This window comes from Pipra filicauda, unplaced genomic scaffold (genome assembly GCF_003945595.2).
Source record: "Pipra filicauda isolate LSUMZ 115617 unplaced genomic scaffold, ASM394559v2 scaffold303_size993520_pilon, whole genome shotgun sequence".
NCBI lineage: Eukaryota > Metazoa > Chordata > Aves > Passeriformes > Pipridae > Pipra > Pipra filicauda.
Genome location: NW_024104425.1, coordinates 161699 through 177361, shown reverse-complemented (window position 1 = coordinate 177361; position 15663 = coordinate 161699). Strand labels below are relative to the sequence as shown.

The 15663-nt window shown below is 35.3% G+C and overlaps 1 protein-coding gene across 1 annotated transcript in view; it reads left to right on the top strand.

The window, feature by feature from the left end:
• LOC113982944 (protein eyes shut homolog) overlaps positions 1-15663 on the top strand; it is a gene marked incomplete at its 3' end in the record, with an annotated part of 505234 nt that overhangs the window by 336376 nt on the left and 153195 nt on the right. The window contains exons 28-29 of the mRNA XM_039383315.1: positions 7735-7906; positions 8429-8507. Coding sequence (XP_039239249.1) covers positions 7735-7906; positions 8429-8507 — 251 coding nt within the window. The remainder of the gene's footprint in view (positions 1-7734; positions 7907-8428; positions 8508-15663) is intronic.

Genomic DNA, 15663 nt, shown 5'->3' with positions numbered 1-15663 from the left:
TTGGGACTATCCGACTGTTTTAACAGGAGTACCATTAAATTCTAGACTTTTTGTATGGTATGTTTCCTTTGGCCTGTCACAAGATTATGAATTTTTGAAATTCTATTCTTTTTAGTAGAAAGTGTTAAATACAGTAAGATCTGATGCTTGATCTGAGGCTCTCATAACTGAGCTCAGCAATAAACCAAGAATTAATTTACTTAGGTAGATTTCTGCTTCTCATGGTCTCTGTTGCTCCTCTTTAAAGTTCCAACATCTAAATAACAGACAGCACAAGCTACAGGTGTTTCTGTATTTTATCCCTCTGGTTCTCATGTTCACTTTAAATGGGCAGATATAGTTCTTAAAAGTCATGCATGCATATCTTAGATCCCAAATTGATATTTAATGAAAACAAATGTTGTCAAAGTTTTAGGCAAATTGTTTTAATTACTTTGTTTCTTGTGGTCTAATCTTATCTTGTAAAGTTCTCTTTGCTTTCCCAATCAGAGTGGAAATCAAACCCTGTCTAAAGACAGAAAAAAATACTTCAAAATAGGTGGCAACCTTTCAAATTTTCTGCAGTCCAATTAGCACCAATCTAACTTGACTTAATATAAGAAAATTGAAATAATTGCCTGAAATAAGTCTATTACTGACACAAAGTACAACAGAAATGGGAAATCTAGGTCTCTGGAATTAGTCACTATGCTATAATAAATCTTTCTAAGACGAAATCAAAAAAACAAGCTCAGTGACCTTATCAGCCCTAGTTTTCTATGCAGCATACTTACAAAGCTTTTGTTAACAGCTTATTTACTCATAACAGGCTGAATGAGACAACACTTAAATGATGTTAAAAGGACCTTATGCTATTCAAAAGATTAATGTCAACGTGACAAAACAAGTACTTGTTCTTTGCAGTCAGTTGCTAATTTTGAGGCAACATGTTTTTAGAATTGTAAGAGGGTTGTTTTAGAATATGATAATTGAATTATACTTTATAAAACCTAATTTACTGGAGATGAAAGACAAATTCTTCTCAAAAATGTCTTCTAAGGAGACTAAAGCATTTATTTATAATTTATTTATTTATTTGTATTTCTATTTGTATTACTCATTTATTTATTTATTTGTATTTATACCAAAGTATTTCAAAACATGATAGCTGGTAGAAATTATTACATATCATATTTTTTCAAGATGTGTATTCTGCATCTGCCTGTAAGAGGTTAAATATCTGAATTTTTCACTTAATAGTCATCCCAGCTTGGTTTTCCTTTAATTATGAGATGCTATCACATTATTTTCCCATACACCAGTTTTTCTTTACATTGCTTTTGATCCCATATAGCTCAGCTGATGTTTTTTGCTCTGTATTATTTTCTTGGTTTTTTTTCTTGTACAAAAGGTCAGCTAAGAGTGATCTTTTAGCATGCTCAATCATAGTCAAGATGGGGCATGCTTAAATACGTATATCTGTCCAAATTTCGATTTTGAAGCTGTAAATAACTAAGTGTTAAGTATCATTCTAGTTTCTTACCATAAATTCTGTTTATGATTTATAATTGCTTACAGTTTGATGTTTCTTGAAGTTATAACAGTGAAGACCACTCTTAGATGAAAGGTAATTTTTAAAAAAAGCAAGTGAGTTTAAAACCTCCCACGAATTAAACCCCTATAAATTCATATAAATATGGTATTAGGACCTGAAATTAAACTACAAATTGAGAGATATTTCACAAGCATTAACATTTTAACTATCAACTTCTATGACACATAAGGATGTTAGAAAATATTCTTGCTCCTCATTTTCTACTTATTTTAGGATTTAACAGTCTTACACTGAAATTATTTAACAAATAATTAATTTTGTGTCTGTAACTGTAACTGGTTTGTAGTATTTCTGCTCCTGTTTAATTTGTGAAATATTTTTATTCCTAATATTTCTGCTGTATAAAATTTTTTTATATTTATAATTGGCTTCATTATTGGTTATACATATACATATGATATATATACATATATATCATATACATATGATAAATCTTTTAATTGATCTTTTGATTATAATATATATATTATGAAATCTCATGGAATGATCACAAGCAGTTTTCAATAGTCTTCTAATATTTGATACTAAAATTTACTTCAGCAAGAAAATTAGGTGCTGCTGAGCAATTCTGAAAGGACATCTCTCCTTCTCTCTCAGTTCTGTCTTTTTTCAATAGGATATGAAATTTTCAGTTATCATAGAAGGACCTGTTTTTTTGTGTTTCTATATAATGTATAAATTAGTATACTATGTGTGGTGGGTTGATCTTGGCTGGATGCCAGGTGCCCACCCAGCTGCTCTATCACTCCCCTTCCCAGTCAGACAGGGGAGAGAGTAGGGTGGAAAACAACTCGTGGGTTGGGATAAGGCAGTTTATTAAAAGCAAGACAGAAGCTTATGTGTGCCAAAAATGAAGCGAAGCAGAAGATAACAAGGGTTTATTCTCTACTTCCCATCAGCAGTGGTGGTCGGCCACTTCCAAGAAGCAAGGTTTCAGCACACATAATGGTTCCTTAGCAGGCAGCCGCCGGAGATAATGAATGTCTGCCTTCCTGCTTCTTGCCTCAGCTTTTATATCTGAGCTTCGGTCAGTTTGTGTCAGCAGGCCTGCTTGGGTCCCCTCCCAGGATCTTGCCCTCGACTGAGGAAGGAATGTTACAGTGCAGATGCTGTGCTCAGCAGTAGCCAAAACACCGGTGTGTTATCAACACATTTCTAGCTGCCAATGCAAAGCACAGCACTGTGAGAGCTACTATGGAGAAATGAGCTCAGCTAGACTCAGTACACTATGATAATTTGCTTTTTCATTTTTGGGTATGCTCTCAGCAATCAACCATTTTTTTATCACACATTTGTTTTTCTTTTCCAGGTAGTACATATTTGACTTCATTGTAGTACAAAATTCTGTGTTTCTTCCTTTTCATCTCTTTTCATACTAGTCACTTCTTATAAATTGATGTCTTGAATTTTTAATCTCCTCAAATCTCTTTATTGTCTCCTACAAACAAAAAACAAAAAAAGAGGAAAAAAATAAAGAGAAAAAAAATCAGTCTATAAATTATCATATTCCTCAGTCTTTAGCCCTCATGATGAAATAATTTTATATTTGGTATATAGAGTTTTTATATATTTCATAACATATATTTATAAGTTCTATTATATCTTCCTATGAGTCTAATAGGAAGTAAACAAATCAGAATAAGCACTATATTTTCAAAAATCAAACCCAGGGATGGAGATTTCATAACTTGCCCGGGTAGCCTGTTCCAATGACTGACCACCCTTTCAGTGAAGAAATTTTTTTCTAATATCTAAACTAAACCTCTTCTGCTACAACTTGAGGCTATCTCCTCTCATCCTGTCACTTGTTGTCTGGGAGAAGAGGCCAATCCCCACCTTACTATGACCTTCTTCCGGGTAGCTGTAGAGAGCAATAAAGTCCCACCTGAGCCTCCTTTTCCCCAAGCTAAACAGCCCAGCTCCCTCAACCACTCCTCATCAGATCTGTGCTCCAGACCCTTCACCAGCTTCCTTTCTCTTCTCTGGAGTGAAGGGCCCAAAACTGAACACTGATTCAAAGTGTGGTTAAAAGTCTTGATGGAAAATGTGAAAATCTCTAGATTAGGATGCGAAGTGGGTTGGACATAAAATGGGAATTGGAAAAGGCTGTTGAGTTTTCTTTATTAAGATATGAGACAGACTGACCCTTCTCATGAATGGATGATCTGCAGAAGCAGGAGAATAGCTGTCTTCTTTTCATCTTAGTGTTACTGTTATTACTCCGTACTAGTTCTTCTTACATTTATGACATTTCCTTGCCTCCTACAGCACTCTGACACATAGGGGAGCCCCCAGGTTTCCATTAATACATTAACCCCCCAAATGTGGTATGTGTGAGGTACTTTTCCCTTTCCTTTGATGCTTGGAGGCATTATTTCTAGCAAGGTAAGTACAGTCTGTAAAGCAAAACTCCAAGAGGTGTCTTCAGCCCAGTAACACATCTCACACCGCCTGAACTATGGAAAACTTTACAGGTGACATTTTAAGCAAAGGGCAAGTTCTGTGGTATTATAGTCTACTTTACAAAATGTTTAGTTTTATTTAGCAAGATTATTTTAATTAAAAGTTTTCATACTTTGGAAAAAGATTAAAAAAGACAGTTTTCAAATTAAATGACAGTTATATTGGAAGAGAATGACAGACTGTCTAGTTTACAGTCACAACCAGTTGCCAGCCTTTTTGTGTCTACAATGCATCATATTACAAATTTAGTACATTTTGCTCTTGGAAGTAATTTAAATGAAAATGTTTATTCATATCAGAATGGATTAATCTAGTGATCCTTAGGCATTAGTGTTAGGGATGTATTTGGCCTGATTTTTTCAGTGAATATTAGAATATGGGCGTTGAATTTAAAGAAGAAATTTTAGCATTCTAATGTAGATTATTTTCTATAAAAATTATCAAAAATATTTTGAGTTTGTGCATTTTGGCAGGAACATTTGAAACCCTAATATTGAGGAAGTTATTTTCTTTGTTAGAACTGATACTTAAAAATTACTTTTTTAAATCTTTTCTTTTTTAATTTAATTATTTTTCTGTGTTATATGTATTCATTTTCATCTTTAAACCTATTGTACCATCATTACTGTAATAATTATAGTCCGTATTCACCACAAATCTCACAAATTCTTTTTAGGGTAGGAATGACAAAATGGACTTTTACTCTCTACATGTCTGAAACTCATACTAAAGGTCCATTTTTCCTCTTAATATTACCTTCATAGTAAAGGTAGAATATGGAGATATCATTAAAAGGCATTCCAGTTCTTTCCAACAGATTCAGTCTCACTTCAGAGAATCTAATTACACGTCCTTGCTTTTTTATAATGCTGTAGAATACAATGCTATAGAGCTGCCCTCAACATTCAGATACAAGAAAAGTAATCATTTTCATAGTTGAAAGTAAAGTGAATTAGAAGTGTATTATTCTGTAGTATTACCATCCTGGCAATGTTTTCGAAGCGCTTCTTGATAAGAGAAGATTGAGAACTTTTTGCCTTAATGCTGACTTACAAGGAGAATTGCCTCTTTGATAGTTAGATCTGCTATAGCACAACAGATGAACTTGGCTTCTCTCTTCTTGAATTTAGATATTGTTCACAAAAAATATGTTCACAAAATATCTTTTTCTGAAATTTTTAAGTTCTTGTTTTTAGTGATATCAAATAAGACATCAGTGATCCTGAGAGTGTGACACTAAACAAGAAAGAGGATCCAAGGAGCACAAAAGAGCAGAACTCTTTACTGACTCCTTGCATGCCACAGGGGATAAACAGGTTTCAGAACTGCCTTCTAATTTGTACCAATATAGAGCTTAGCATGGTGCACGTGCCACTGCACCAAGATTTGGTCAAACACAGAATTGCACAGCAGCCCCTCTAAGTTCATTTTTCTAGAGTACCCACCAAGTCCAATCTCCTGTGTACACTTTCTGCTAGAGCATGACAACAGTGCTCTAGGGCTGCTGAGACTGACACCACAGACTTCAAAAAGGAATTGGGATGTTTTATTTTCTCTGGCTCAGTTAGGAAGCTGAAAGTATATTGTGAAAAAAGCAATTTCCTTAAGTGTACAAAATATTTTTATATACCTAACATTCATATTAACGTGAATATTACACTACTGATCTCCACTAAATAAAAATATTTCCCATTATCTTAAAGTACCTCTTTTTGTAGCACGTTAATAGACTTATTGTAAATGCCAGAATTTGATATTTGGTTGTATAATTATACATGGACTAGACAAAGGTTCCAGTATTTCTCTGGAATGCTGTTCACTCCTTCCTGTAAAAAGCTGATTTTGCCTTAAGCGTTCCTTTTTTTTCTCATCCGCACCTCTGCTGGCCCACACACCTGAAAAATCAGTAGAAGTTTCTTGCATTATCAGTAGTATACTGATTTGACCTGGCTAGAGCTAAATTTCTCCATGATATCTAGTAAGGAGCTGTGTCTTGGATTTGTGCTGAAAACAGTGCTGATAAAACATAAGTGTTTTAGTTATTGCTGAAGAGCGCTTACACAGAGTCAAGAGCTTTACTGCTCCTCACTCCACCCCACCAGCGAGGCAGCTGGGGATGCACAAGAAGTTGGGATGAGACATAGCTGGGACAGCTGATCCAAACTGATATAAGAGGAAACAGAGAATCACAGAATGGGTAAAGTTGGAAGGGACCACAGTGGGTCATCTGGTCCAACCTCCCTGCTCAAGCAGTGTTATCCTAGAGCACGTTGCATAGGACTGTGCCCAGGTGGTTCTCGAATATCTCCAGTGAGGGAGACTCCACAACCTCTCTGGGCAATCTGTCCCAGTGCACACTCACTCTCACAGAAAAGAAGTTCTTCCTCATGTTCAGGTGGAGCTTCCTGTACATCAATTTCTGCCCATTGCCTCTTGTCCTATTGCTTGGCACTGAAAAGAGCCTGGATCCATCCTCTTGACACCCTCCCTTCAGATACTTACATACACTAATGAGGTCCCCTCTCAACCATCTCTTTTCAAGGCTGAAAATGTCCAGCTGCCTCAGCCTGTCCTCATAAGAGAGATGTTCCAGCCCCTTATTCATCTTCATAGCCCTCTCCTGGACCCGCTCCAGAAGCTCCATGTCTCTCTTGTACTGAGAAGCCCAGAGCTGAATAGAGTACTCCATATGGCTTTACTAGGGCTGAGTAGAGAGACTGGATCTGCCCATACCATGGCTTCATGCTCAGGATGTAAAGCTGGGGAAGAAGGAGGAAATGGGGGTACGTTCACACCGATACCATTAATTTTCCAGGTAACTACTAAACAGGAAAGCCCTGCTTTCCTGGAGATGGCTGAACACCCACCTGCCCATAGGAAGCAGTCAATAAATTCCTTGTTTTGCTTTGCTTATATGCATGGCTTCTGCTTTGCATATTAAACTGCCATCTCAGCCCATGAATTTTCTTACTTTTCCCTTTTGTTTCTCTTCTCCATCCTGCCATGGGTGTGCATAACTGGCTGTGTGGTGCTTAGCTGTCTACCAAGCAGTGGGCTGTAACTGCTTACAGAGAGACCTATGCACATTGTTTGCCAATTAGTATTTTGAGAAGTTTCGATGGAAGTTGTGGCACTTACTTATAAGCATAAAAGTGTACCACCATATTTCTCATAGTGAATGTCTTCAAAAATATTTCAAAGAATTTTATGTCTTTCACCATTTATCAAAAGCCCCTGCATTTCAATTTCATTTTGAGAAAATAAATATTACAGTTAGATCACAACCAAGACGCATCTCATTTTAGTTCTATATTCCTTTTGGAGGAAACCTGTGTTATTCAACTTTATAATAACAATGTAATAAAGTTAATCTTGAAATTTCAATTTCTGCATTTCTTGCCAGCTGGTCCTAAAAACCTTCTCGCCCTACCATAATTACAGATGTCATTATTTTATATTTATAATTTATCATTATATATTTCAATATAACCCTAATTTTTGGCATTTAAACCTATAGGTAATTACAATTGGATAGTCTTTACTGGTAAATATATTGAACTATATGAACAATCTATGTAAATAAAAGCAATTTTTCTGGAATTATTAATAAATAAACTTGGCTAGTTTGAGTTTAGAATTTAAAGCTTAGTTGCATTTTCTGTTTTTTTTTTAAACAGGTGATAGATGTGAAGTAAATATAGATGAATGTATGTCTTCTCCTTGCCTCAACAATGGAAGTTGCATTGATGGCATCAGTTCCTATAGGTGTCACTGTAAGAGAGGTTTCACTGGACAAAACTGTGAGACAAATGTTAATGAATGCTTGCCAGATCCTTGTCTTCATGGAAGGTGCCTATTTTTATTTAACTATTATTATCTCCAAGTAATGCACCTAACTAGCAATATTTAAGATTTAATGATATGGGAAGGTTGATAAATATACTTTTAATTATGTTCTTCCATAAAGTAAGAGTACAAGCACACTTAAAGATGACAGATGTTGCCTGCTTAAGCTAATGTAATATACTGTTACATTATCTCGGTTTCTCTTTCATTTTTGTTCATTAGCATAAACCAGTATTCAGTATATGTGGATTAATTAGTTTAATATACTTAAAAGTGGATCTTTAGCTGTTACAAGCCAACAGGTTGAAATGGGAAGATGTCTTTTAATATAACAATCAGTATCCTTACAAAATGCCTCAGCATCCATAATACACACATTTTAAATCCATTACTAAAACTAATTAAATTACCATGGATTTCAGTGAGTTATGTCAGACCACTATTTTGAAATTTATGAAATGTTACTACTAGTGCTGAATATGGAATTACGTAGCTTCATCTGAATAACTCTGTTTTGTATTTCAGATGTATAGATCTCATTGATGGGTATCAATGCTCTTGCGAAGCAGGATGGACCAGCTCAAGATGTGAGATAAATATTAATGTATGTCTTAATTTTTTTTTTAAATTATAGGAGAAAGGGTAATATGTCACTTGAAACTCATTTTTATTTAGTTGACCTATGAAGTCAGTTTATTGAAAATGCATGATAGAAATTCAGTTTTTTAAAATCCATTCTGAAAAGCTCATTATTTGTTGTTTATATGACACTGCATTAGAAAAGATCATTGATGAAATGTCTAAAGAAGTCTAAATGTGCAGTGTGAATGATAAATCTGAAAGGCCACAGCAAGCTAAGCCAACATTACCTGAAAATCATTTTTCCATGACTTTGGGATAGATAGGGTAATTACCTAGTTTGCACTGTGAGCCCCACTTGATGTAGCTTAGCTGTATATTTGAATAATGAACATCAAAGTGCAACGTTCTACATTGAAAGTTGCCATGACTTGCTTTAAAATTTCAAAATCCAGGCAATTATCGAATTCTATGATACAAAACCATGGTGTACTAAATATATTGCCCACTTTCTCCTCTGAAGTTCATTAATAATTTTGTGTTAACATGTGGACAAGAAGGCATCCATATATCCAAGCCTGTGATGTGTAGATTCCCATGGTCAGCAAACTTGTAGAAGGTGACTACATCTGGCAGAACACTGAACAGTCCTTACAATATTGACCACACTTTGCAGAAAGTATTGAACTGATTTAGACTTTCTCAGATTTTTTGCCAAACAGAGTTTGATCAATCTTGGGATATGATCCTCTTAAACATATTTGGTCTCATGAGAAAGTCTGGCATGAGATCTGCCTCCCATGTGGGCTATCTGGCTTCTAATATTGTGCTTCTGAATCGTCAAAAAACATTCCAAAATGTTATGCAAACTTCTTTTTAGTTTGTGTATGAATGCAGGTACCTTTCATAATTTTTTATTTACAGCTTAAAGTACTAGATAACTAAAAATATCTCATATTATGTAAAGAAAGTATGGTCTATAATTCTTCTGTTGAAAATGCATGAAAGTCTCACACAGGGAATAAATCTAGCTGAAATATTAGTTTCCAACTCCCTTTGCAGAAAGAAAAAGTCAGAAAATAAGTAATTCAGCTCTACAGAGTGTGCATCATGATATGATATTGTAAATCTGTATGATTATCAGCTGTTGCCAATGCTAATACAAAATACTCTTGGGTAATATTTTCTCTAGCAACATCCATGATTTACACTTTTCTCCATTTTAAGAAAATGAGAGATTAAATGACCTGTAGACAACTTCATAAAATTATATTCAAAAAATAACCATATTTCAAACTTAGGTGTTTGAAAATGCATAGATTAGAAATTCATAGGAATTATGAAACAATATACATATACCTTTGACAGATAAGTCTGTCAGAGTGATGGCTTCATCTTTTGATAGTCATTCTATTTGCATGCAGTGTGATTTCCAGATTAGACTATGCTGCAAATGTCATATTTTAAAGACTCTAACACTGTATTCATCCTACTCAGATATATATCATACCTATGCAACTCTTACAGTGATCAGCTAGGCTTTCTGACTATGTAAGGGTGTGCATATCTTGAAAATCATGGCAGGCTTATGCTCTGTAATTGTTTTATTCTAGATTAAATTCAACCACTTCCTTTATTTTGAAATACAGTCATAACTTAATCCATATCAATACATATATATATATATCCTTCACTTGAAGGTACATTTCTTTGTAACAACGGCTACGCAAATTCATTGTGTGTAGGTGCCAAGATTTTGTTTAGAAGGGGTGCTGCAGGAGTGGCCTCTGTGATAATGGTCCAGGGGTGGCCCTGTGCTGGAAACAACCCATCTGAGTCAGCTCCAACTAACCTACTGCAGGGTACAGCTGAGCCACTCACTCAAGACGGTGGCACATTTGTAGAAACATATTTAAGAAAGAGTAGAAAACTGCCCAGCAGAGAGAGGAGACCTTAGCAGCATCAAAGGTCATTGAAGAAGGAGAGGTAAGAGGTGCTCTGGACACTGAAACAGAGATTGTAGGAGCTGTAGCCCCTGGAGAGAATGATGGTGGAGCGTGTATTTGCCAGTAGTCCATGGAGAGGACCATGCCAGAGTAGACATCTGCACTGAATCCCATGGGAGACCCCATGCTGCAACATGTAGACATGCCCTGAAAGAACTGCAGCCGATTGAGTGCCTGCACAGCAGCAGGGTCTAGGCAGAAACCATGACCCACGGAGAGGAGCCTATGCAGGAGCGATCTTACCCTACATCACAGGAAGAGGACCCACACTGAAGCAGGGGAATACTATGAGAAGGAAGGAGCAGATGAGAAGAGCCGGTGCAAACAACAACCCCCTTTTCCCGCTCTGTCTGCACTTCTCAGGGTAAAATGAGGAGGCAGAAAACTTTGAGATAGAGACGTGAAGTTGAGCCTGGGAAGAAGTGAAGTGTAGTTTTAGGTTTTGTTTCTGCTTCTCACTGTCTCAAAATCTATTTCTAGTTACAATAACTTAAATTATTATTTAACCCAAGTCAAGTCTGTTTTGCCTGTGACAGTAAATGGTAAGTGATCTCTCTGTCCTTATCAGTCTAGGAGCTTTGACACCTTATTTTCTTTCCTTGTCACATAGGAGGAGGGAGAAAATGACTGGGTGGTCATGGCAGAGTCAGGCAAGGTCAGCAACTAAGGTGATTCAAAGAACCAATTTAAAAATGAAATATATTTGTGTGTGTATATGTATTTCCCTAGACATACTTGGATTTATTTTTTTCTACTTTTTTCTCCTGAATTTTTTCAGCCTTTATCTATGCTGCAATATACTTTGCAAGAAAATACACTTCAAAACTTTCTCAGGTTGTCTAATACTTTTAGGAAAAAAATAAGCACTTTATAGTTATAGCCTATAACTTTTTCATATCTAATATGGAGTATGGATATTGAAACTTTCCTATCTTCTACATTTTTCATTGCTTTTTCATTTATAGAATTCACTCAAGAAAGAGTAACAGAAAAAATATATGCTCTATATGAATCAATTTCAATACACATGATTTCCTTTTACATTAGCATATTTTTGAAAGAGTAAAATGAATGTACATAACTGAAAATTGATCTTTTCTCTCAGATAGATTGCCAATATGTGCAGTAATAGCAATTATGGTTAGAAATAGAAACTTTTTTGTTTTTTTTTTCTTTGCTATGACTGATAAGCATCATTGGTAATTGTTCTTCTTGCATGCTCAGTTAAGGCCGTCTCATCCTGTCAAAAAGGGAGCAAAAAGCATTTTGAGTCTTTACACAGGAAGATATTCAACTTGTTGGTGCTTATATCTAATAGAAAGCTATAATCAGACCATCCTAGAGTTGTTTTATTTTATCTGGTTTTACTGATCTTTTCGGGGGAAATCAGGAAAATCAACGAATTTTCAACACAAAGGCACCACAGCTTATACAAAGGCTGAGAACAATATGCTGCTACTCTAAGCAAATAAGCAATTATTCATCAGAACTGGCCAGATTGCACAGATGACATGAGACGTGACAGTGATATAATTATCTGTGATTTGATTCGGAAGAACAGTAGGATTCATCTTGCCTAACTTGAGATGTCTTTGTGAAAGCTAGCTGCCTGTGCACTTATTATAGTCAATGAAAATGTGGTGAATATTCAGAGCAATCTGCAGAGCTGTTCAGCTGATTTTGAATTGGACATCTGCATTTCCTTAGTGAGTCTAAACTTCACTCACTGGGTCTTCATGGACTATTTTTAAGTAAGCCAGAAAGTGGAATCCCCTCCCCAGAATTCTCTCTGTATAGATGTAGCATATATTTGTATAACAAACTTCAGTGTATGTATTAAGAGCCTCAGATGAGCTGGATGCTTGTTTGTGCCTCTGTGGGATTTCTCTACACTCGAGTATTTTTACCTATTGCTAACTAGTTCAAGGAGTGTTGAGCAAGGTAAGTAGTTTCTTGAAAGAAGATAAACTAATATAAACATCCAAAAATTAATGTGTCTTATGCTCAAGATGCAGATAGGTAAATCTAACAGCAGGAGGAGAGGGAGATACCCACTTTATTCTGCAAAGTACAGCATCTGTGATTACAGACCTTTGGGAAAATTTCAGTGTCTGTAACACTTCAGGGACCTCCAGGCCTTGAGATTCAACTTTTTTGTTAAGGAAGAGTGACTGAATTGAAGACTTTTAAATAGAAAGCAATTAAAAAGATAAATTAGAGAAGAAGAGAAATTAATAAGACCTACAAGAATGTTACAGAGGAATTTTACTTCCAAAGTGCTAAGCTCTCTGAGAACATTCCACTGATAGTCATATTTCTGATCCCTTACGTTAGAAAATCCTATCAACTGATATCATAGTATGCTTTTGCATCAAGGGTGTTCTAGCAACAGAGACTATCCTAAAAACTAGGACTATGAAATTATTATATTCAATTTCAGGAAAAGGAACTATGTAAAAGTGAGGACCACAAGAAACTAACAAGCATATTAAAGGCTATTAAATAATGTTAAAAGCCCAGGTAAAACGTGTGTTACAACTGAAGAACACAAAGTGGTCCAAAGCCCCTGATTGGATTAAGAAGGAAACTTAAGTCTGTCACAAGGAAAAATTGTAATTTTAACAAATGGAAAGCTTGTCCATGTGGAAATAACAGAGAAGTCCTTTAAACATGTTAATTCAAATGTTAGCAGGAAATTCAAAAAGCTAAAACAAAAACTGGAAAATGCCTTGTAAAGACCACTCTAACTTGCAAAAAACTCTTCACACCTATCAAAACCTGGAAGTCAGGTAAGGAATTGTTGGCATTGCTTGATGGTTAAAGTGCAAAATGGGCACTCAGATGGGGTAAGGCCATAGCAAGAGATGCTCAGTGAGTCCTTTGCATTCAAGGAATGCCAGAAAGACCTCACAAAAGGGAAGAGTGAAGAGGTGTCAGATAAGCTTCAGTGTAAAGAAATATTCTAGAAGGAAAAAGTCTCATATAGCTGAATTCAATTGTCAATTGCAACTCAGGAAAGAACACTTTGAACAACCACTGACAGTTCTCTGAAGTTGTCTCAACATCACAGTGCAGAATAGGAAAAAAAACAACTCTGGGCATGATTATGAAGAGTACAGGGCACAAGACAGGGGGAATGATTTCTATGTAAAACCCAGGTGGGCTCGCATATTGGGTACTGTGCACAGTTCCGGATCTTGCATCACAGGGAGCATGTAGTAGAGTTAGAGAAGCTACAGAGAGTAAAGAATATTATATTAATTGAATAGCCTTGTAAGGAGATATTTTAAATCGATGAAACTATTCCCTCTGAAGAGGAGAAAACTGAAGGCAGTGTAATTAAGGTTTAGAAAACTGTTGCAGTGGTAGATAAACTTAAGTGGAAAACTTCTTCCCCAAATTCTGTGATAAAATAATTTGAGGGACATGATAAAAATAAGCAGAGAAATGTTTGGAAGAAATCAAACTATTTTCTTTCACAGGAAGGAGAGAATCCCTAGAACTTGCTGTCCCAAAAGGCTGGGGAGGCAGCTGATCTCTAAGCAGGTTCAGAAAAATTAGGCAAGTCACGGACAACAGGTCCATAAATGAATGATAAATGAACCTGTCAGGGGAGTACAGTTTATCATGTCTGATTAGACAGTTCTGCTTGCTGGGAAGATGTGTGGTACAGAGATGGCACAAAATGGCAAAGTTCATTTTGTTTAAGCGGCTTACTCTCCACTACCACTATAGGCAGAATACTGGACCAGATGGAACACTGGTCTGATGCAGTATGTTCCTGCTCTGTATCATTGTCTAAATATTAGTTTTATTTTAATTATTTTTATCCTGTCCTTGTGTTAATAATATAAAATTTCAATGCAAAATATCTTTATCATTTTGAACTTCCTTTGAATTGAAATACATTGGATAAAACCAATATTCTGAAATATGGACACAAGTTTTCCCAGTTCATTGCTCAAGATGTTGTATATATATTTAATCTACCAAAACAAAAAGCTTTGGGAAGTTAAAAATTAAACAATGTGGATACATGGTTATATTAACCAAAAAAAAATTATAGAAAAAATAGTCTAATAATTTTACTCATTAGAAAAATACAATTTATTTATCGTTTTGTTAAACATAAAATGGAAATAATCTGGAGCATTCATCTCAAGCTCTTAATGTAAATCTCATACTTTTATATGGCATCAATACTATTGAGATTTAACCCAAAGTAAGAATGCACTTCAAACTCCCATGTGAATGGCAAAGTCCATAAGCTAGCAAATCACAGAGTTTAAAGTGCTACTGTAAACTTAGCAAGGGAAACCTGGGTCACTTGGTGTCTTAATAGCAGCTGTAATTATATCAGATGGTTGCACTCAAGATAAATGAATGGAAATGAATGGAAACAGGACTCTTTAAGGCATCTTTCTTTTGTGCTGCAATATATATATTTGAATTCTTTTCTTATCTCTTTCTTTTCAACTCCATCAAATTCAAAGTTTTAAATCTCTGTTTGGTTCTACTTTCTACAAGCCAGTGACTTTCCGCTAGGATCCAGTTTTCTCACAAATATCAGGATGCTCCCTTTCACTTCCTTAAGTGATGTTTAAGGCCATTACCTTTTTCTGCCTCAAGTCTTCCCCTACAGTTAATCACTTCATAGTTTGGTACAAAGAAATCAAACAGCAAATGGTACTTTGGACTTTACGTAATTGGTATTCACAGGAAATTAGACTGTATAATGCACCACATACAAGTATTTTAAAAGATAAATCTGTATATAGCTTAAGTGTATTCCTGATAGATTCCTTGCCCCCCACCACTTCCTCACAGTGCATTTGCACTAGTTATTTATGTTGAGAATTAGTCCATTTTATAATTACCTTTTTGATACAAAACAAAACTTCACTTAAATAAAAATATCTCTATCATTACAATTTTTTGCCTTAAATTTCTTTTATAGAAATAAATTTCAAAGTATTGTTAGAAATCATTTTCGGTTTCTAATCAGCAAGGTCCAAGAAGGACTAATGAAAAATAGTCTTTTCTGTAGAAAAAGATAAAAAACCCCACTAACTTCTAAAATACACTTCTAGATTTTGTTTTAAGAAACAGTGTTGAACTTACACATTATTTGGAAAAATAATGGATTTTCACTTTTGTTATTAATTTGCTAAAATG